Raw genomic sequence first — 22,055 nt, 5'->3', positions numbered from 1 at the left:
GGCCCTCTAGCCCGACCAGTTCGGCCGCGCCGGGGCTCGGATTTCAAAGCCCGGGCTCCATTCCTGGTGAATGGGCCGGAGCTCGCCCGGTCTTTCCCACAGACCCCTCCCGCCACGGCCCTGCCCCTCCCCACGGCCCTCCCTCCGCGCATCCACGTGACGTCCAAGCCTCGGCGGCTCGGATTACGGACGCCGCTCCAGTCCCCGCGCCGCCCGCCAGCCCCGCCGCGACATGGCCCGCGCCGCCCCGCGGCGGCCCGCGATCCCCGAGCGCGGCGCGGCCGGCCGCTGAGCGCAGCCCGGAGGCTGCAGGCCCGACCTGGCCTCGGAGCGAAAGCCGCCGCGGCCTGGGTCCCCTCGCCCAGCCTGCGCCCCGCCGCCGACGCTGCCGCCCGGCCCGAGCATGGAGACGGCGGAGAAGGAGTGCGGCGCCCTGGGAGGGCTCTTCCAGGCCATCGTCAACGACATGAAGGTAACGGGGCGCGGCGGGGCTGGCCGCCCTGCGGGCGCGCGGGTGCTTGTGCGGGTGCGTGCCCCCTCTGGGGACGCGTGGCGGCGGGCAGCCGTGCCCCGCTGTGTCCGTGCGCCGCCGTGTCTGTTTGTCTGAGCGCCTCTGGCCTGCGACTGCCGTGCGCCCGGGTCTCTGGGTGCCCGTCTTGGGGGGTGTGGGTGCTCGTGTGTCGGGGTGTCCGTGCGGTGCCCTGGGTCCAAGCCCCGGGTCGCCCGGGTCGCAGCGCCCCCTTGGGGACCAGACCCGACCCTGCGCACACGCGGGCTCCCCGCGCCCCAGACCCCCAAACCATGAATGGGGTTTGGCTCCGGGAGCGACTCCACGGCCCTTTAACGGGCCCGGGGTCTCTCCGGCCTCCGCCCCCTACCACCACCATCCCCCCCACTCCCCCGCCCACGATGGCCCGGGAGCCCAGACAATGCTGTCACCGCCAAAGCAGGGAAAAATAATAAAGCAGGGAACCGTTAACTCCTCCCCTGCCGGCCTCGGCCTCCGCACCCGCTGCCCGGGTCCCCAAAAACAAGATCCAGGACTCCAAGGTCTCCACGATGAGCGTTCCTGCATCCCAAGGCTTCTGTCCCCACCTTGGGAGGAGGAGGGAGAAGGTTGGGTTGATGGAGCAGCCCCAGGGAAGGGCTGTCAGCTCCAGCCCCTCCCCATGATTACCCAAGGTCAGGCTGCAGCAGGCCACCAATTCCTGGCCCACCGCTGGCTCACCAGGTGGGGAAACTGAGGCCTGGCTCAAGGTCATTAAGGAGACTGCTGGACACTCCCTGACCTCACCTCTCACTGGTGGTCTAGGGAGTGAGGGGGATCCTCTCCCCCAAAGAGGCTAGGGTTTGGCAGGGCCGCCCCAGGCTGACTAGGCAGAGAGGAAGGGCAGCTCCGACGACAGGACGGGGACCAGGAAGCAGCGTTTCTACCCTTCCCCTCTGGGGCAGGCCTGTGGGGCAGGGGAGAGAACTGGGACCTCGTCAGACCCCCACCCTCACAACCTGTCTCACACTCCCAAGTACACAACATAGAATCCTACTGTGACGTCGCAGGCCCCGGGAGGACACACCACAGTGCCCAAGCAGGCCCTTCGGGGGGGCTCCCAGTGCTGCCAGGGGAACAGCCCCAGGGGCAGCTGCCAGATCCCTGCGCCCCCACCCCCACCCCCAAGAGAACTGGAGCCACCCTCACTAGGAACTACAGGGTTAGCAGCATGCATAGGTGCCACTCACTGCCCCCGTGTAGGGTGCTCCCCCGAGAGCTCCATCCCCTGCAACTCCACTCCAAGCTGCTTCTGCCGGCCCCCAAAAGTCCTGGCCTCTCTCTGCCCTCAGCAGCCCCTCCTGCCCTGTGGACATCACAGCCCTGGCACCGGGTTTCCTTCCTGGGACCAAGCAGCCCAGACAACCCTCCCCCAACCATTCCCAGGGCTGGCAGAGGGGGGGACCTTCCCACACCCTCCTCCTTCTGGCATCCTCTCCACAAACACTGCAGAGAGCAGCAGCTTTTGCACAGAGCAGAGGGGCAGGACTGTCTCCCTCCCTCTCCAGGCAATTTGCAAGGCACTTTGGGATGAGATAGAAGGAAATGGGCCCAGATTGTAACAAGTGATTGAGGCAGGATTTTCTGACATGTGGAAGCAAACTGGGAGAGGTTTCACCTGCGGTGATGCCACGTCCCGATATACCTACGACACATGCATGTGTTTGGGCCAGGGACAGAGCAGGGGACTGGGCCACCTGGAGGTCGATCATCTGGATTTGAGGGACAGCTTCTGGCTGTTTCCTTCTGTGGCCTGAGCCACAGAAGCAGCAGGGTTTCCGTAGAGGAACGTGGCCAGGTTGAGGAGACTGAGCTTACCTGTGAGGCCCCTCCACACAGGGCAAGCACGGCCACAGGCCCCACAACAGCACACCCCGGCCCTCCTGGAGGCCCAGACCCTGGCGTGGGAGAGGCAGAGTAGGGGGAGGAGGACCTACACCTGGAGGCTGGGGGGCCTGGAGGAGGACAGTAGCTCAGGGATCGGGAGGGGGCCCTCGGGAGGGCTGGGGTGTAGCTCAGGTGTAGACAGTAGCTCAGGGATCGGGAGGGGGCCTGCCTGCTGTGCCTCATTTAGCTCAGATGCCCATCGAATCCCAGAGAAGGGCAGGGACTTGCCCAAGATGACAGGGCTGGGTGTGGCACCCAGGGCTCTGCCTCAGCCCCAGGCCTCACCTTCAGCAGCACTGGCCCATCCAGAAAACAGGGTCATAATCTTTGCCTGCCCTCGAGAGTGGGGAGTGTCACCCGGACACATAGGCCCTGGCCAGGTGGGAGAGGCTCCTGGCAGAGAAGCAGGGGTCAAGTGTCTCCTCTGTCTGCCAGCATTAACCTAGCATTTACTGTGTGCCGGGCACTGTGCTAGTGCTTTCCATGCAGTCTCCATACTGACCTGCTGACATCGGTGCACTTCCCATCCTGACCTTACAGGTGAGCAGACAGGCTCAGAGAGGACGCCCTGGCCCAAGGCCACCCAGAAAGACCCCTCTCTGGGATTGCAGCCTGAGTCGCTCACCTGCACAGCCCAGGGCCCGGTCAGAGACAGTGTCCAGGGGCCAGGGGCCTGGGGCCCAGCAGCCTCCATATCGGTCTCATCCCATCCACTTGAGCACCTCTAGTGAGCATGTAACCTCTCCCCTCCAGAGCAGCCCACTGCTCTGGGGGCAGAGCTGGGCGTCTCTCCCATCCACGTAGTTCCTGCCCCCTACCCACCCTTGATGCCCAAGTATTCGTCTCCGTGCATTCCAGAAGTGGTGGGGGGTGGATCCCTGATGTGTAGTGACCAGTCAGACAAGGGATCAGATCCTGACCCTGGCACTCGATGGCCTTGGGCAAGCCGGTTAATCTCTCTGAGCCTCAGTTTCCTCATCTGTAGAATGGGGGTGACAACAGTATTCATTTCACAGGGTCATTGTAAGGATTCCATGCGATCACAAAGTGCCTGGCCCCCCGCACGCTCTTGATCAACAGTAGCAGTCCCTGTCACTAGTGATAGCAACCCAGGGTCCTAGAACCTGACAGCCAGGGTGCGGCCCACGTGAGGGCACAGGTCCAGGTGAAGACTGAGGACACCCCTGGGGCCCTGGCTGCTTCGGCCCCTCAACCTCACCTCTGGGGTCCTCATGAGTTACTAGTGGGAGGTGGAGTCTCAGGTCCTTAGAGACCCAGGTGCTCCTGTCCATCTGCTGAGGAGGGACTGGGCCTGGCCTCCCCCATGCCCCATCCTGTCCCCTCTCCACCGGGAAAGCCAAGGCTGTGAGGGTCTGGGTTGGAGCCAGCCTGGCTGGGCAGAGGCGTCGGGGTGGGCCCCAGCCGGGGACTTTAATGGGGTAGGGACCTGTGTCTTCCCAGCTTCTCCCAGCCTGCTGCCCTCTGAGGCTGCCCAGAGGCTGCTGGGGGTGCTTAGGTTTTCTGGGGGCCAGGACGGTGCCTCTGGACCCCTGTACCCACAGCATCATCCCTCCTCCCTGGAGGTCTTGGCAAGGCTTAGGGCTGAGGGTGTTGAGGTGAGGGAGGGCGCCAGGCCCTCAGGACTGTCAGGGGTGGCCTCCCGGGCTCCTTTACCCTGAGCTGTGCCGCACGGAGACAGCCCACGCACAGCCTCCCCCTTCCCGCTCCAGCCTGTGTGAACTTCTCAAATATTTGCTTTCCCTGGCCACTGGTTGGGCTGGGCTGGGAGGGGAGGGAGTTTCTGAGGCTCCCAGAAGCTGCCCTGTTCTCCCCACCCCTGCAGGCTGGCCCTGTCCCTGGGGTTCCAGCCTGGCAAAGCCTCCCTCTGAGGCCTTGGGGACTGGGGTCTCTGCCTTCCCCCTTTCCACCGGAAAAGCCCCAGCTCCCAGCGTCCCATCCCACATGGAAGGGAAGGTCAGCAGCACTTTGGGGCTAGGGGCTTTGCCGGCCTGAAGCTCCCCTTCAAGGATCAAGTCTTCCACAGGGCCATTGGGCCAGGACCCAACAGCCATGCGAGGGCCCATTAGCCAGAAAAACCCCTTGATCTCACTGGACAACTTGATCACCAAGAGCCTGGCTTCCCTACTGGGAAACCCCCTCCCAACTCAGAACTTTGGGCCAGGCTGGGATAAAGGCCACACTGTGTCCCCAGGAGGGGAGGGGAGCCGGGGGTGGAGAAAGGTGGCTCTGTTGGCCGCACAAGGCCCCATTCAGCCTGGGGCCTGACTGTCCCAGGCAGGCTGGCCAGGCTCTGAAGCAGCCAGAGCCTCCCCGGGCCTGGGAGCCACCTCTGCTGGCCCGGGATGGATGGATGGCCCGGCTGGCAGTTCCTTCCAGGGCACAGGGTGGGGGCCCCAGAGGCCCCAGTTTAGACCTAGCATGCCTTGAGCCCTGGCACTGTGCCTCTGCCCCCATGCCATGTGGACCATCCTGGGCTGTGTCGGGGGAACATAGTGCCCCTCATGTGGCTCAGCCCAGATTCCCTGCCAGGCCCCTCCCATCCCCGAGGAGACAGGACCTGCCATTCACTGTTTCCATCTCCGTTGAGGATGTGGGCCACCACTGCAGACAGTGGGCCAGAGTTCCTGACTGTCAGGAAAGGAGGAATGGGCAAAGGTGCCTGTTCCCAGGGCCAGGCCTTCTTCATGCCCCAGGTCTCTGTCCTTGGTCGCCTTTCCCCCTAGAGAGCCCAGGAGCCTTCCTCTCCGCAGAGGCAGGGCTGCTGTCTTAGAAACTGCCCAGAGTCTGGACCCAGGCATGTGGGGAGCCCAGCCCAGGTAGAGCCCTGCAGTCCTCATGGAGTCTCCCTTCCTCTCCCATCTCCTCTGCAGAGCTCCTACCCCATCTGGGAGGACTTCAACTCCAAGGCCACAAAGCTGCATTCCCAGCTGAGGTGAGGCTGCTGAGGGTGCCCCAGCTGGGGAGGGAATGGGTAGAAAAGACACCTCACCCACAGACCATCCCGCTGTCCATCTCCCCAGGACCACTGTGCTGGCTGCTGTGGCCTTCCTGGATGCCTTCCAGAAAGTGGCTGACATGGCCACCAACACCCGAGGTAGGGAGGAGGCATGGCTGGAGGTTGGGGATGCCCCAGGTTGGGCTTGGAAGCTGGAAAGGCTGAGTGGAATATGAACTGGGAAGAGGACACCAGGCCCAGAGTCGGGACCTTGAGTTCTGCTCCCTAATGGAATGGGCTTTTTGTGGAGAGCTTCTCGTCATTAGAGGCATGCAAGCAGGAGTGGGCAAAAGATGACAGGATGTTACAAAGGGGGGTTCCCTTCTTGCTTCTGGGCGGCTGGTTTGACCCCTCAGCCACAGTTGTTCATGCTTCCCTATGGTGAGTTTGACTGTGGCTTCTTTTCCACCGCCTTCTGCCCTTCTGAGAGCACAGAGGGCAGGTGAACATTCCCTGTTGGCCTTGGCATCTCCTCTACATTCTGGTCCGAGGAGCAGGGACCTGGGTCCCCGGCTCCTTTGGGTGGTGAGAACCAAGGAAGTGGGCGCATGCTGGCACTCTCACACCTGCATCTGGGCACACCTGGAGGGGGTTCCTGGTAGGGCAGGAGGGGATTTTGGTTGGATCTTTGGATGTCTTTGATGCCAGCCTTTCCCAGCTGGGGTGAAGGGGAGCTCCTGGCCCGACCAGCAGAGCAGCCGCAGCTGCAGGAGGCTGGCATTGCCAGGATGGGCAGGACCTTGGTCCCGTACGGAGGAGGGCCTTGGTAAATACTGAGAAGAGATCAAGTCGCCTGCTGGGGCCGGCAGGATTGCAGAAAGCTGGGGGGCGGGGCGCGGGGTGCCGGCTCGGCCTTCGCGGGCCGGTGCGCCCCCTCGTGGCCTGAGGCCGGGACTGCAGAAGCCCCGGCGGGCCCGTTCACATGCTGCGGGCTTGCCTCGCCAGGGGCCACGCGGGATATCGGCTCGGCGCTCACGCGCATGTGCATGCGCCACCGCAGCATCGAGACCAAGCTGCGGCAGTTCACCAAGTGAGTGGGCGCTGCGGTCGGGGAGGGGGGCGTGTCACGGGGACACCTCCATGGTGGACCTGACCCTCTTGCCCCCCGCCCACAGTGCGCTCCTGGAGAGCCTCATCAACCCACTGCAGGAGCGCATCGAGGACTGGAAGAAGTCGGCCAACCAGCTGGACAAGGACCACGCAAAAGGTGGGTCTGGGGCTCGGCCCGTGCTTCCCGCCCCCCAACTGGGCAGAAACCGCCGTCACAGGGCTCCTTTCTCATCCCTTGCACAGAGTACAAACGAGCCAGGCATGAGATCAAGAAGAAATCTTCAGACACGCTGAAGCTGCAGAAGAAAGCACGCAAAGGTAGAGCCCAGAGCTGGCCCACAGAGGCACAGCCCCACGGGGCCCCGCTCTGTATCCCCCGCCGCCCTGTGGGGCACCCCAGGGCATCATCCTGGCCTGAGGGGTCCTATCCCGCACACAGGACCCTCCAACCTGTTGGGTGGGGCAGAGGGAGCACCTTGCACCCCAGACCCGACCCAGGACCTCCCCTCCCAGGGAGGCAGCAGGAGGCCAACAGGCCCAGGCACCCCCAGACCCCACCCCCCCCACCCCCAGGAGTGGCTCTGTCCATCCGGCTGTCTTTCACACATTCTTTCTTTCTCTGTCTCTCCTCTCCTCTCCTCGTCCCAATCCTTCCTGTAGAGCTACTTGGTAAGTCAGATGTCCATCCCTCCAGCTGCTCCTCCCGTCCTTGTCGTCCTTGTCGCATTTGTCTGTCTCCCCCAGCTCAGGGCCAGTGGAAGGAGCCTCTCCAGGCCAAGGAAGAGCGAGGAAGGCGGTCGGTCCAGCGAGGGAGGGGCCTGGGGCACAGTCCCCTTGGGGCCCCTGGGGCCCCTGGCCAGGGATGAGTCCGGGGCCACTGCTGGGTCAGTCTGCCAGGCCAAGAGGGGTTGGACCGGGCAGGGTGGGGACACAGGCCCTGGCTGCCCCGCCCCCGCCAGGCCCTCCCAGAGTCCTTACCTCTTGCCTCCCCACCTCCTGTCTCACTGTCTCCTTTACATCATCTTCTCGCCTCTCCGTGTCTCTCTCGCCGCTTCTTGGTGTCGCTGTTGCTGTCCTTGTGCATCATTCCCTGAGCTGAGGGGGGACCCACACGGAGGCACCCCGTTCCCTGTCCCCTGGGCCCAGCCCCTAGCCCTCTTGGCCCCTACACCCCCTCGTGGCCTGGCCTACAGCTGCGCCCCCCCACGCTCTACTTCGTCCTGCTTCCCTTCCTCCTCCCTGTGCCCTGGGACGTGAGGGGCCACCACCCCGTGAGCAGTGAGGGTATCCTGGGGGGTGGAAGTCTCAGCTCTTGTGGAGGCTGCCACTGGGCTCTCCTGAGCACAGGTGCACCAAGGGCGGCCCTGGGGCTGCCCAGGGCTCTGCTCACCCCAGGACCTGGGTGGCTTCGCAGCTTTGGTATCTTTCCTGTGTGCTTTGTTTATCTGTCCTCTCTGTCTGCTCTGGGGACCAGCCCTTCCACAAGCCCCGGCGTCCGGGCTGCCCTCCCCAGTCCCCTGGCCCCCATGGCAGTGCCCAGCCCCACAACCAGGGACACCACCACGGGGTCTGAGTTGTGGATGCAGTGGGCTGGGCCGGCATCCCCAGCGTGGCCTCTCCTCCCAACCCCTCCAGGGAAAGGAGACCTGCAGCCCCAGCTGGACAGTGCCCTGCAGGACGTGAACGACATGTACCTGCTGCTGGAGGAGACGGAGAAGCAGGCGGTGCGCCGGGCCCTGATTGAGGAGCGTGGCCGCTTCTGCACCTTTATCACCTTCCTGCAGCCTGTGGTGGTGGGTTCCTCGGGAACAGAGAGGCGTTCTGAGCATCTCCACCATTGGGCTAGTTGAGGGGTTCCCAAGAACCATGATTTGGGAGCCTCCATCAGCCCAAGCAGCGTTGGTTGGTGGGAAGGGGTGAGGGAGGGGAGACCCAGTGTGGCCTGGCCCTCCAGGGTGCATGGGCCGAGAGGCTGACTCACTGCTCCATCAGAACGGCGAGCTGACCATGCTGGGAGAGATCACCCACCTGCAGGGCATCATCGATGACCTGGTGGTGCTGACCGCAGAGCCACACAAGCTGCCCCCCGCCAGCGAGCAGGTGCGGCCAGCCCTGGGGACAGGACAGGGGAGGGGATGGCTTGCCCTTGGTTGGGGATGATAGAGGAGGAAAGGGGACAGCATTTGGAGGAGGCAGCTGGACACAGAGGGCCACCTGTGGGGATCTAGGAGCATCTGCCCAGGTGAGGGGTGGTGTGCCCAGGACCCAATGGGGGCCTTATATCGAGAGCAGACGGGTGGAAGTCCCAGACCCGCAGGGTCCCCCTGAGAAAGCAAGGCCTGATGATGCCTACCTGCCATCCACACCCAGACCCGTCAGCTCCCCTAGACCCAGACGCTCCTGCCCCCACGTGCCGCCCTGCCCACTTCGCCTCACCACCGTGCTCCCATTGCACTAGGGTCAGCCCTACCTGACAGCGCCATGGCGTTGCTCTCGCTAGGCGCCTACTGTGTGCCCAGCCCACACGGAGCACTTCCCGTGGGTCACCTCATTCATTCACCCCAGTGGCCCTCTAAAATAGGAATGATTGGCTGCATTTCACAGGAGAAACCCAGGAGAGACCCAGGAACTTGCCCGAGAGCAGAGCAGAGCCAGGATTTGAACCCCGTGGTGTCCTTCATGGTCACTCTGGCCTGGCTCCTCTGCCAGCGACAGTGAGTCCTCAGGATCACCAGGGTCTCCCACGTCCTGGCCTGCGCGGCTTCCCTGAGAAGCAGAGGGGGCAGAATCTCCCCAGGCATCCCCCCCAGCCCTCTGGCAGCCCTGCTTCCTGCCCCTGAGTGAGGAGCTTGTGTTAGGAAAAGGCTGGGGAGCAGGGGGCTTCAGACTCCCAGGGATCTCCTTTGGGGCCCGGTTCTCAGTTGGGAAGACAGCAGGGGGCCTCTGGCCCTACTAGCCCTCGGAGGGGAGGCCCAGGAAAAGGATGAGGCTCTCTGCAGGACAGGGCTGCTTCCAGTGACCCCATTCATGTCCATCCAGGTAATCAAAGACTTGAAGGGCTCAGACTACAGCTGGTCCTACCAGACCCCACCCTCATCACCCAGCAGCTCCAGCTCCCGGAAGTCCAGTATGTGCAGGTCAGTGGGGGGCTGAAGTGGGGTGCAGGGAGGGGCAGGGGTACTGCAGCAAGGAATCGGGAAGGTCCCACCAAAACTGCATCAAGAATAGCTTCAGGGCCCCAGAATTCACACAACTCCTACGTCACCAAGGAATCTGCAAGCATAGGGGAAACTTCTCTCGTTGCAAGACTGCTGCTAGTGCAGGCGTGTGTTGGGGGCGGGCAGGGGGGCAGCAGCTTCATTTATGGAGCAATAAGTGTGCACCAGGTGCTGTGCTAAATGCTTTATGCATTTTCTTCATTGAATCCTAACACCACCGTATCAGGTATGGTGTTGTCTCCATTTCACAGAAGGGAAAGCTGAGGTACAGAATCCCAGCATTTAACCACTAGACTCTGCCAGGCTCAACACAGTGCTGGGGCAATAGTAAGAATCTAAGATGGGGAGGGCTGTGGAGGCATTGGGGAACATGCACTGAGGCTACAGGCTTATTACCTTATGGACACTGCAGCCTGGCTGGTTCCTGAGAGCTGGTGCCTGGGCAGCTGCCACAGGCCCGAACCTCAGCCTAAGCTGGGCCCTGAGGTCTTGCAGAGCCAGGGAGAGGCCAAAGGTCTTGCTCAGTCACTGGTCAGGCTCAGGCGCAGGAGCACTTCCTGGGTGGGATTGGGAGAGCTATTTAAGATTCAAGGCTCCTCGGCGGGAGGGCAGTGAGCATAGTGCGAGTTCCTGGCCGGGAGACCCCTCTGTGCCAGGCACCCTTTCCCCAGATCCACCTTGGCTGGGCAACCGGGGCATGGGCGGTAAGGCAGGCACAGCAGTCAGCGGCTCCTGCAGGGAGAGGAGGGTCCACGTCAACTGGCGGCTCTTCAGCCCCCGGGTGGGTGACTGGCACAGGAGGGGAGAGTTGATTGCAGGGGACACCCATGACCAAGGGTGGAGGCTGGGGACCTTCCCGGTCATGCTCAGGAGGAAGGCGACCTTCATTGCCAGGAACGTTGCCCAGGGATGAAATGGTTGCATAGAGGATATGTATGAACTACAGAGGGCTGGACTCCCTTCAGGGGGCGGAAAGGATGAGGGCAATGGTGAGTCCAAGCCCCACACAGACCGTCACCACGCAGTAGACGTTCAATTAGGATTTGATAGCAAATATCAGACTTTGAGAAGACAGTCATGATCAGACTTATGTCTGGTTGTAGCCTAACTGGGAAACGCTTTGATGCGGGGTGACCCCGTTTCTTCCTTGTTAACCTAAGGTCTCCTGTTCTTGATGGCAGAGCAGGAGGTAGCACTGGGGTGCTCCGGGGGCAGGCGCTGGGCCAGCTCTTCAGTGTGGTCCCCTGCCCAGGCCCCACCCTGTCCCACAGTCCTGGAACCCAGCTCCTCTGTGGCACTTTGGTCTCAGGACCTTGTAGTCTGACATTGTCTTTTCCTTCCTTTGCCCCTCACCTCTCTCCCCCACCCTCGTCTGTCACCCTTCCACACACACCCCTGTGTCTCCCTGTCTGGCTGCTGTGCACCCCCCTTCACTTCCCCAGCGCCCCCAGCAGCAGTAGCAGTGCCAAGGGTGGCGGAGCCCCGTGGCCTGGGGGTGCCCAAACATACTCACCTGGTTCCACCTGTCGCTACCGCAGCCTGGCACAGCCGGCCACCGCCAGCGCCCGCCTCTCCAGCGTCTCCTCCCACGACTCTGGCTTCATCTCCCAGGATGCCACCTACTCCAAGCCCCCCTCGCCCATGCCTTCAGACGTCACCAGCCAGGTGAGGGGGCATCTGCTGAACCACCTGGGGTAGGGTGCAGTGGCCTCATGCCAGCCTCAGGCCATCCACGTTGGGGGCCACCTACAGCTGTTGAGACTAGCCCTGGAGGTCCCCAGGGCCACCACATTGAGGACCAACCTCAACTCACTGCCTCAAGGCTAAGGAGAGTTGGAAGGTCTTAGAGCAGCTTACCAGCTCTGGTGCCTTGTGACCCTCCCCCTGCATAGGCTGGCTGTGATGGAGTGGCTGGCCCTAGGAGGCACCCCCCCAGGAGCCCCAGGATCTGCAGACATCCTCCCCCTTCTCCACACTTTGGCCAGCTCATTCTGAACACAGAGACTGGCCCAAGAATCTCTTCAGATGCAGGCTCAGATCCTGCAGCCTCAGTGAGATGGAAACAGGAACTACAGCAGAAGACAGAGGGAGGTCAGGCCACATGCCCAGGGTGCTGTCCTTCCCCATCCTGGCGAGTGCCTCCATTTGAGCTCAGCATTCTCTCTTTTCCTGCCCTCTTGCCCAAGGATGTCCCCACTGCATTGCCAGTCTCCCCTCCTCTGCTGGCTCATCCCTGTCAGTACACAAACACATGCTCTAGTATCATCCATCTTAAAAGCCCTCCCTTCCTCCATGTTCTCCTCCAGCCACCTAGTCTTTCCTTCACAGCAAAACTTCTCAAAAGACCTGTCCACACTGACCACCTCTACCTCATTCCCCATTCACTCCTGTCTGCTTTACCTATCAGTAATTGAAAAGCTGGAATTGTTCATTTCTCCCATATAGTTCTATCGGTTTGCTTTATATATTTTGAGACTATTTTATTAGGTGCATACAACTTCAAAATGTTAACTCTTCTTAGTGAACTGAATCTCCTAACGTGATGTAGTTGATCTTCTGTTACTTTTATGTTTTCTAGCTTAAAGTCTGTTTTGATATTACTACAACAACTCCTTCAGCTTTATTTTGCTCAATGTTTATGGTATCATTTTCTGTCTCTTAGCTTTTAAGCTCACTATGTCCTTATGTTTTAGATGAGTCTCTTATAAACAGCATATGCCTAGATTTTCTTTTCTTATCCAGTCTGACAATCTCTTAATTGACGTTTTTAGTCCATTCACATTTATTATGATTACTGGCATATTTAGACTTCTTACTTTTTTCTTTCTATTCATTCTGCTTTTTCTGTGCTGCTTTTGTCTCTTCTCTTGCTTTTTGTTTTTTCCTTTCCCCATTATTTTCCTTCTACTGGATTTTAAGTTATACTTCTTATTTCATTTCTTTTACAGGTTACCTTGAAATTTTACCATGCATCCATAGCAAAGTCACAGCCCCACCTCCTGAATAATTCAAGGACCTTAACGTATATTTTAACTTCAGTCACCCACTCCCTCCCCTTATAAGCTATATATATCTCCTTTTTAATCATCCCCATGATTGACATTTTTCTTGTTAATTTTATCATTATTTTATACATACAGTATCTGTATGTTTAGATTTACCCATATGTGTTTACACTTTTTTTGTTCATTTTTTCCTTGTATCCCATCTTCCTTCTAAGGTCACTTTCCTTCTTTCTGAAGTAAAATATGTCCTTTAGAAGTTCTTTTAGAATGGGTCTGTAGTAGTAAACTCAGTTTTTGTTTATCTGTAAACATGCTTTATATTTTTTCTCTTTCTTGAAAGTTAGTTTTGCCAGGGATACAATTCTGGGGTGACAGTTACTCCGTTTCCACATTTTGAAGACATATTCCCCCTGTGTTCTGGATTCTGTGGCTGGTTGTAACGCCCGCTGTCAGTCACGGTTGTGCCTTTGTGAATGATCTGACTTCTCTCTCTGGCCACTTTAGTTTTTCTACAATGTATCTAACTGTGGATTTGTTTTTGTTTAACCTCACTTGGTGTGTTTGTGTTTCTCTATCTCTGTATTCATGTTTTTCATTTGTTCTAGGAATTTTCAACCATTATCTCTCTTTTCTTTTTCATATATAAATTTATTTATTTATTTATTTTTGGCTGAGTTGGGTCTTTGTTGCTGCACGTGGGCTTTCTCTAGTTGCGGCGAGTGGGGGCTGCTCTTCATCGTGGTGCGCGGGCTTCTCATTGCGGTGACTTCTCTTGTTGCGGAGCACGGGCTCTAGACGTGCAGGCCTCAGTAGTTGTGGCTTGCAGGCTCTAGAGCACAGGCTCAGTAGTTGTGGTACACGGGCTTAGTTGCTCCGCGGCATGTGGGATCTTCCTGGACCAGGGCTCGAACCCGTGTCCCCTGCATTGGCAGGCAGGTTCTTAACCACTGCACCACCAGGGAAGCCCGTCAACCATTATCTCTTTATTCTTACTTTCATTTGTGTGTTTCTTCACTGTCATATTTCCCATCTCTTTGTTTCTCTGGATAATTTCTTCAGGTCCGTCTTCCAATGTACTTTTTCTCTATTTTATAGCTATTTAACTTATCCATTAAGGGTTTGTTTTTTTTTAATTCTGAAATAATTTTAGCCTTGTAGAAAATCTGTAAAAAGAGTGCAGAGTTCCCACCCACCCTCCCCACAGTCTCCCCAGATGTTAACATCTCGTGTAACTACCAAACGATTTTCAAAACCAGGAAATTAACACAGGCACAATACTGTTAACTAGTCAACAGACTCTTCACATTTTGCCAGCTTTCTCACTAACGTCCTTTTCCTGGTCCAGGAGTCCAGGATCCAACACAGGACCCTACCTTGCATTTTATTATTGTCTCTCTTTAGGCTTCTCCAGTCTATAATGGCTTCTCAGTCCCTCTTAAATGACTTTTGAATACTGGTTATGTATTTCGTAGAATATCCCTCATCTTGAGTGTCTCTGATGTCTTCCCATAATTAAATGGGCAGGAAGAGCACAGCAGTGGTTTACTGCTATTCCACCTCCTCACCAGACCTTGGTATCCTTTTCATTTGAGCCGTTCTGATAGGTGTTATATCATAGTGCCCTGTGTCTTTAATTTGTATTTCCCTGATGACTAATGAGGTTGAACACCTTTTTATACTTTTAAAGGCCATTTGGATATCCTCTTTTTGTGAAGGACCTGTTCAGATCTTTTGCTTATTTTTCTCTCCTAGGTTGTCTGTCTTTTTCTTGTTGATTTGTAGAACTTCTTATATATTGTGGATACAAGTCTTTTCATCTGATAATCTTCTCTGATTCTGTGGATTGCTGTTTTACTCCCTTGATGGGGTCTTTTAATGACCTAAAGTTCTTAATTTTAATGTGTGTCCAATTTATCCATTTTTTTTCAATTGTTATTGCTTTTTCTGTCCTGTTTGAGGTATTTTTGTGTACTCTAAGGTCACAAATATGTTTTCCTCCAAAAAAAGCCTTTTTGTTTTACCTTTTCTTCATTTAGATCTGCAGCTCATCTGGAATTCATTTTGTGTGTGTGTGTGTGTGTGTGTGTGTGTGTGTGTGGTGAGGTAGAGGTCTTTTTTTCCATATGAATATCTAATTGACAATATTTTGAAAATACCGTCTTTTCCTCCACTGCACTGTAGTGTGTTAACCTTTGTCATAAAACGGGTGTCTCTGAATGCATAGCTGTTTCTGGAGTTTGTATTCTATTCCACTGGTTGATTTGTCTGTTCTTGTACCAATACCACACCATCTCAATTATTAATAGCTTTATAAAAAATCTTGATATCTGGTAATAAAAGTCCTCCAGCTTTGATATTCTTCAATATTACCTTGTCAGTTGTTGGCCCTTTGCATTTCCTTATAAATTTTAATATCAGCTTGTCAGTTTCCACTAAAAAAAACCAAAAAACAACCCCTGGGATTCTGACTGGGATGTCATATGTCTCTCCATTTATGATGGCTTTACCTTCTCTCAATAATATTTTGCAGTTTTCATGTGAGGATCTTGCACATCTACTGCTGGATTTTTTGCCCTGGGTATCTGATGTTTATTGTTGCTATTTTAAATTATTTCGGCTTTTTTCAGAGTTTTTTAGCTGCTGATATTTAGCAATTTGATTTTTTTTCTATGTTGATCTTGTATCCAATAACCTCGCTAAAAACACATATTAGTTCTTTTGAATATTCTATAATACATACACAGTCATGTCTTTTACAAACAACCATTTTCTTCTTTGCCAATCCTTTTGCTTTTTACTTCTTTTTCATGCTTTATTGCACTGCTAGAACTTCCAGTGCTAAATAGAGAAGTGGTCATCCTTATCTTTTTCCAACCTCAGAAAGAAAAGTATTGATATTTTTGTAGATAACTCTTTATCAGATGAAGGAAGTTCCTTTCTATTGCTAGTCTAAGTGTTTTGTTTTCCGTGAATGGGTGTTGAATTTTTCCGCTGTTTTCCAAATACTTTTTTCCTTTTTTATTTTTGTCTTAACAATTATATTGGTAAAATTCTAAATGTGTTTATTATTTCCTCCGAATCCTTACCTATAGAGGTTAGCTCCTTTTATTTTAGTCATCTTGGCTCATCATAAACTGTTAAAAAGATCTGGGAGTCTAAACCAGGATGATTTAGAGAATCTTACTTGGCTGGTACAGGATCTGGAGAGGTGCTACTGATTAGTTCCCTTCCAGGTTTAATTTGGGTCATCAACAGGGTGAGCTCTCCACCTTGCCACTTGCCCAGTCTCTCAACCACAGTGCTGAAGCCAGCCTCTGCCCTGGGGACCCTCATGGTCCTGTTTCTGCCCTTGCTTTTTTCTTCATTCTCTGTTGTTGTTGTTCTTTGTTATTTATGTATTTATTTATTTGGCTGTGCCGGGTCTTAGTTGTGGCATGCATGTGGGATCTAGTTCCCTGACCAGGGATCAAACCCAGGCCCCCTGCACTGGGAGTGCAGAGACTTAACCACTGGACCACCGGGGAAGTCCCTCTTTGTTGTTTTGAGTTGGGGGGCCTCCAGGGCACCTAGTTCCTGCCACTGTCCAGAGCAGGAGCCTCCTGGGCACCCTCGGTCCTGTCCTCAGTGGGCTTCTGCCCCACCATTCTGTGAAACAGTTCTGGAGGTCTGCACAGACACCCCTCCGCCTCATGTGCACGGACCCCCAGCAGCCGAGCACAACTGCCCCTCCCTCCTTTGCGTGTCAGGTTCTTCCCCTGATTCTGTGACATCACCTGCTCGTGGTCTTCCTCCACGCCACCAGCAGCTCCTGTCACTCCTGTTCGCTGGGCCATCCTCTTCTTCCAAAGCACTGAATGTCGGCCTGACGTCCTTGAACCTTTTCTCTAACCACCGTCATCCTGACTGCCTAGGTGACCTTATTCTGTCAGACGGCTGCTGGATTGGTGGTTCCAAACCTGACTTCTCCCTAAACTCCAGACTGTAAATACAATTGCCTGCATTGTATCTGGGCATAGATACCTAACAGGCAGCTCAGCTTAACATGTATAGGATGGAACTCTGGACTCCATTCCTCCCCCAGGCCTGCCCTTCTGAGAAAACAGTGACACATCAACCTGGCAGTTCACGCCAGCACCCCGCTGCCCTCCTGAGTATCGCTCTTTCCCTGCCCACCACATCCAGGCCATCAGCAGCCAGCCTTCTTGTTAATCCTCAAAGTGTGTGGTTATCGGGCTGGGCTGGGCGGCAGGTCATTGCCCATGGCGTGCGCTCTGGGTGCTGCCTTCCACTGCATACGCTCGGCCGTGGCCGTGGCCCTGGAGGGCGTGGGGGTGGGGATGCTGAGTCAGCAGGCCCTGCTGCATGCCAGCGCTGTGACCAGATCTGTTCCCTCCTCTCATCCTGCCTCCCCGCCCATCCTCCTGCCTGCTCGCCTCTGCGTGGCAGAAGTCCTCCAGCTCAGCATCCTCCGAGGCCTCGGAAACCTGCCAGTCCGTCAGCGAGTGCAGCTCCCCTACCACGGTCAGTGCTTCCCACCCGCAGCGGGACACAGGGAGGGCCCAGGTTCAACCAGAGGGGCGTGCACGAAGCACTTGCTCCCCGCGAGACAGGCCTCCTGGGCACCACGTGCAGCCACTCCCCACACGCTCACATCTTTCCCTCCCCGGGCTCCCCATCCTGCCCCTCGGCCTGGCAGGACTGGGGTGTCACAGCGCCCTCCGTGCTCTGTCCTTGGCCATGATTGTGAGCCTGAGGCCCCATGTGGGTCTGGAAACCCTGAACTTCAACAACAGTGCGGGCCCCCTTGGCCATGCCCTGCAGGACTGGGCCAAGGCCGGCCCCCACGAGCAGCCCTCAGGCAGCACCCTGCAGCGGAGGAAGGACCGAGTGGAGCTCCTCCGAGACACAGAGCCAGGCCCAGCTGTCGGGGGCACCTTGGGCCCCAGTGGAGAGGAGGCGCCGCGACCCCGCATGTCCCCTGCCACCATCGCAGCCAAGGTAAGCGGCAATTCCCTGGGCAGCCCAACCAGGGCCCCACCTTCACTCCTAGGTCACCTTCAGGAGGCCAGGCAAGTGGTCGCAGGGCCAGCTCAGACTGCTCAGCCTGTTGGGGGCTGCCTGCAGTCCGGGCTGAGGGGGAAGCGGGGAGCAAGGCTTCAGCCTGCAGTCTTACCACCCCCAGCACGGTGAGGAGGTGTCCCCCGCGGCCAGTGACCTGGCCATGGTGCTGACCCGCGGCCTGAGCCTGGAGCACCAGAAGAGCAGCCGGGACTCCCTGCAGTACTCGAGCGGCTACAGCACACAGACCACCACGCCCTCCTGCTCCGAGGACACCATCCCCTCCCAAGGTAGGCCCCGGGGGCCAGGGGCAGGCGGCTGGGCCTTCACAGGCCCCCAGGGCCCCAGGCCCACCGCATCCCGTGCCCCCCAGGCTCCGACTACGACTGCTACTCAGTGAACGGGGACGCAGACGGGGAGGGCCCACCCGAGTTCGACAAGTCATCCACCATCCCTCGCAACAGCAACATCGCCCAGAACTACCGCCGCCTGATCCAGACCAAGCGCCCGGCCTCCACTGCGGGGCTGCCCACCGCCGGGCTGCCCACCACCTCGGGCGCACCCCCTGGCGTGGCCACCATCCGCCGCACGCCCTCCACCAAGCCCACCGTGCGCCGCACCCTCTCCAGCGCCGGCCCCATCCCCATCCGGCCGCCCATCGTCCCCGTGAAGACGCCCACGGTGCCCGACTCCCCCGGCTACGTGGGGCCCACGCGGGCGGGCAGCGAGGAGTGCGTCTTCTACACCGACGAGGCCGCCTCGCCCCTGGCCCCGGACCTGGCCAGGGCCTCCCCGAAGAGGCTCAGCCTGCCCAACACAGCCTGGGGCAGCCCGTCCCCCGAGGCCGCCAGCTACCCGGGGCCGGGGGCCGGGCTGGCGGCTGAGGGCGACGAGCAGCAGCAGCAGCAGCTGGCTGCCAACCGGCACAGCCTGGTGGAGAAGCTTGGGGAGCTGGTGGCAGGTGCCCACGCCCTGGGCGAGGGCCAGTTCCCCTTCCCCACTGCCCTGTCGGCCACCCCTGTGGAGGAGACTCCCACCCCGCCCCCCGCTGCCACCAGCGACCCCCCGGCTGAAGACATGCTGGTGGCCATCCGGCGCGGGGTGCGGCTCCGCAGGACCGTCACCAACGACAGGTCGGCGCCCCGCATCTTGTGATCCCATCCTCTGGCCCGGGCGAGGCAGGTGGCCTGGTCGGTGGGCAGCGGCCACTTCAGAGCAAAGGCACAGTCAGGAGAGAGCAGAGCCAGGCAAGCTTTTTTTTTTTTTTTGAAGTCATATGAGGCAAAGCTACTTTATTGGAAAGAGACACCCATCTTGGATTTCAAGGTTTAAACAGGAAATGACTTCTTTAACAAACCTCACCAGGACGGAGCCTGCGGGCCTGGAACTTGGATTTGGATCCTGTTTCAACCTTTGCTTGCCCACTCTGTCCCTCCTCTTCCTCCTTCCGGGCCCTGCCTTTTCCTGGTGTGGGTGAGCCCCAGAGCCACGCTCCCTGCCCACAGCAGCAGGGCCGGGCCAGCCTCTCCCGGTCCCACCAGCCTGGGTGGGCCCGCAGTGCCACCGCTTAGCTAGCCTGGCCCAGCTTCTCGCCATCTCCCCAGGGACGGTGGCCTCAGGCTCTTCCGGAATGCTAGCCCACCCCGCCCTGACTGAGCCCCCTCCTCCTCCCTCCTCCATCGTCTCATCTCTCTGCCTCTCCAGGCTCCTCTCCGTCGGGGAGCAGGGCCGACGGGGAGCAGCTGTGCAGGGGCCAGGGGCCCAACCGGCTAAGGTATCTGGTTTGCTGAGAAAGCTCTACGGGATGGCTGGCTGTTGGGGGTACGGGGTGGGGGGGGGGGTTGGGGAGGTTGCAGCTGGGAGCCCAGCTGCCGTCGCCGCCGTTGTCGGGGAAGGGGGCCTGGGCCCAAGTCAAGCCTCTTGGGGAAGACATGCAGGGGACCTGCTTGGAGGAGGCTGGGGACCCTGAAGCAGCATCCCCTGCCCCCAGGGGTGGCTGGGGTTGGAGGCAGGGCGGGGCTGGGCAGCGGGGAAGGAGTCCAGAGGCTAGGGGTCACCTGGCCAGTCCCCCAGGAGCTGCTTTCGGATGCCGTGATGGTTTCAGCCACCCCTGGGGATGGGGGCTGGAGCTGGGGGTGGGGGGAGGGACGGGAGGGGGTTCTTTTATGAACACACAATAAAATGAGCTGACCGGACAAGGACTGCTTGTGGGGACAGGGTAGACGGTACAGGGTGTGTCCAAGAGTGCCTGAGGGACGGGGGCGGGGGGGGGGCCCACACTGGCGTTGGGCCTGTGGCAGGAGGAGGGCCTAATGGCTCCGGAGGCCAGAGAGCAGCTCTTCTCTCCAGCATCCGGAGCAAAGCCGCGGTGAGGTTGGAAAGGGCTGGGGGCTGGGCCTCCTGTCAGTCTGCTGCGGACCAAGGGGTGGGGGTGGGGGGCAGTGGGGGGAGATTAGCTTTGACTCTGTTGTCAGAGGAGCCGCCCTCCCAGGATGGTCCGGGCGGCGGGGAGCGAGGTGGCAAGTGCCCCCGCGCCATGTTGCGCGCCAACTCCAAGCAGGTAAAAGCACGTGTGCCAAGTGCGAGCGGAGGACTTCCTGCGGCCCCGCAAGGCAGCCCAGGGCGGCCAGGGCGGCAGGGTCACGGGGCAGGGGCCCCTCCCGGGGTCAGGAGAGCTGGCTTTTCCTGGTCTGGATGGAGCCTAGGCTCCTGGTAGTTCTTGTGCCGGAAACTGGGGTCTAGGCACGGCAGCCAGGCGGGTGTGGGGAACCAAGGATGCCCCTGAGTATATGGAGCCCCGCGGGGTCCCCGAAGGCGGGTGGAGAACGTACCTGTAAGTCGCTAGGTCGGAGAAAGGAGACTTGCTGAGCGCACCACACCTGGAGGAGGGCCGGGCGAAGAAGGGGGCGGGAGAGCAGGTGGCCTGTATTTGAAGGCTTGGGGCGGGGCTTACACTGCCCCTCGCCACAGGGTTTGCCCAGGTGGGCTGATTTAAGATGCAGGTTATGTGATGTGAGCAGGGTAAGGGGTAGTGGGGTGGGGGGAGAGCTGAGTCCCCATGAGGAAGAGCTTGCCCCTGGGGAGGGGGGTGGCTTCGGAGACCCAGGGAGGGGGTGGGTGCGGCACAGCTGCCCCCCCCCCCCCCCCGCCCATACTCCAGTGGCGCCCTTCCCCTCCAAGCCCCCCCCCCCAGGGCTGTACATAACTCCTCCATCCCCTTGATCGCCTCGCGTCCATTTAGTGACCACCTTGCAGGCCCACCCCTTTGGGATCCGAGCCAGCCATTCCGCATCACAAACTTTGGTTTGGGGGACTTCTTTACGTTTGTTTCATTTTTCTTTTTGTACAGAGAAATATTCTTTTCAAAAAGTGTCTTTTGACTGAAGTAACTTTTCTGGTGCTGTTAACTTGTTCCTTTTTTTAATTTATTTCCCCACCCCAGGCTCCCCCTCCTGGTTCCTACTCACTTTTTCTTCCCTCCACCACCCCCTCACCACCCCCATCCCATCTGAACCATTTTGTTTCTTTTCTTTCTGTCAGTTTTTGGATAAATGATCCTCTCCTTCCCCCCCCCCCCACGCCCCTGCAACCCACCCTCTCCTTGATTTAAATAGTCACTGCTACAAGTAACAAATGCACTGTGAAGATTCCAGTATTAATAAAGTTGTACTGTAATTAACACCCCTGCCTCCACCTGGCTTTCTCCACCGCTGCTCACCTGCCAGCACCCCAGCCCTTGCCCATCCCATCCCAGATCCCCGCTGGGGGCGAGGCTCCTTGCAGGGCTCCGTGATGGGGGGGGGTGGGGGGGCGTGCAGGAGTCGCCAGGTCTCGTGCCAGGACCCATGCCTTTGAATGCCTCAGCTCTGTCCCTGCTGGGGGTGGTCTTGGGGCTGCCAGATGGAGGGGAAGAGGGCCGTGGCCAGGACGCACTGTGGGAGATAAACCCCCCCCCCCGCTCCCCCCCGCAGCAGTCAGGCTGGCTAAGGCTTCAGGGGCTGGGGCAGGGCTGGAAGGAACTCCGTCCCGCAAATATCTACCATTCCAGGGCCCTGGCTAAGGCCCTGACCACTCCACATCTGAATCCTCAGACCGAGGCCCCAGGGCCAGACCAGCCCATGCCCCTCCTCCTGCCTCCTGCACCTGGCAGGAGGGGAAAGCGGCCTTCTCCAGGTGGGCCTTCTCCAGGTTCACCCTCGAAGATGCAAAGCAAACCAAAACAAACCAAAACAAAGCAGGTGTTTAATAGAAAAAATAAAGGGAACTGTGGCAAG

At 58.3% G+C, this 22,055-nt stretch overlaps 1 protein-coding gene across 4 annotated transcripts; it reads left to right on the top strand.

The window, feature by feature from the left end:
• Positions 1-403: 403 nt before the first annotated feature.
• On the top strand, positions 404-19,563 carry MTSS2 (MTSS I-BAR domain containing 2; the record flags this gene model as incomplete). 4 transcript variants are annotated; one of them, XM_082862394.1, is made up of 14 exons in its annotated part: positions 404-472; positions 5,326-5,387; positions 5,476-5,549; positions 6,396-6,480; positions 6,566-6,657; positions 6,744-6,818; positions 8,136-8,293; positions 8,493-8,600; positions 9,540-9,637; positions 11,257-11,383; positions 17,170-17,244; positions 17,545-17,721; positions 17,906-18,071; positions 18,155-19,563. In XM_082862394.1, 14 exons carry the CDS (start codon positions 404-406, stop codon positions 18,934-18,936), a joined length of 2,148 nt encoding a protein of 715 aa, XP_082718520.1. In that variant the 3' UTR covers positions 18,937-19,563. The 4 variants fall into 4 exon arrangements, with proteins under 4 accessions (XP_082718520.1, XP_082718519.1, XP_082718518.1 ...); XM_082862393.1 differs by having other exon boundaries at positions 11,161-11,383; XM_082862392.1 differs by having other exon boundaries at positions 8,109-8,293; positions 11,161-11,383.
• Between the last annotated feature and the right edge of the window lie 2,492 nt (positions 19,564-22,055).

The sequence above is a fragment of the Leucopleurus acutus genome (assembly GCF_964270905.1).
Source record: "Leucopleurus acutus genome assembly, chromosome: 20".
Classification (NCBI taxonomy): Eukaryota; Metazoa; Chordata; class Mammalia; order Artiodactyla; family Delphinidae; genus Leucopleurus; species Leucopleurus acutus.
Note: the sequence above shows the minus strand (reverse complement) of the source record. Positions and strands in the feature narration are given on the sequence as shown.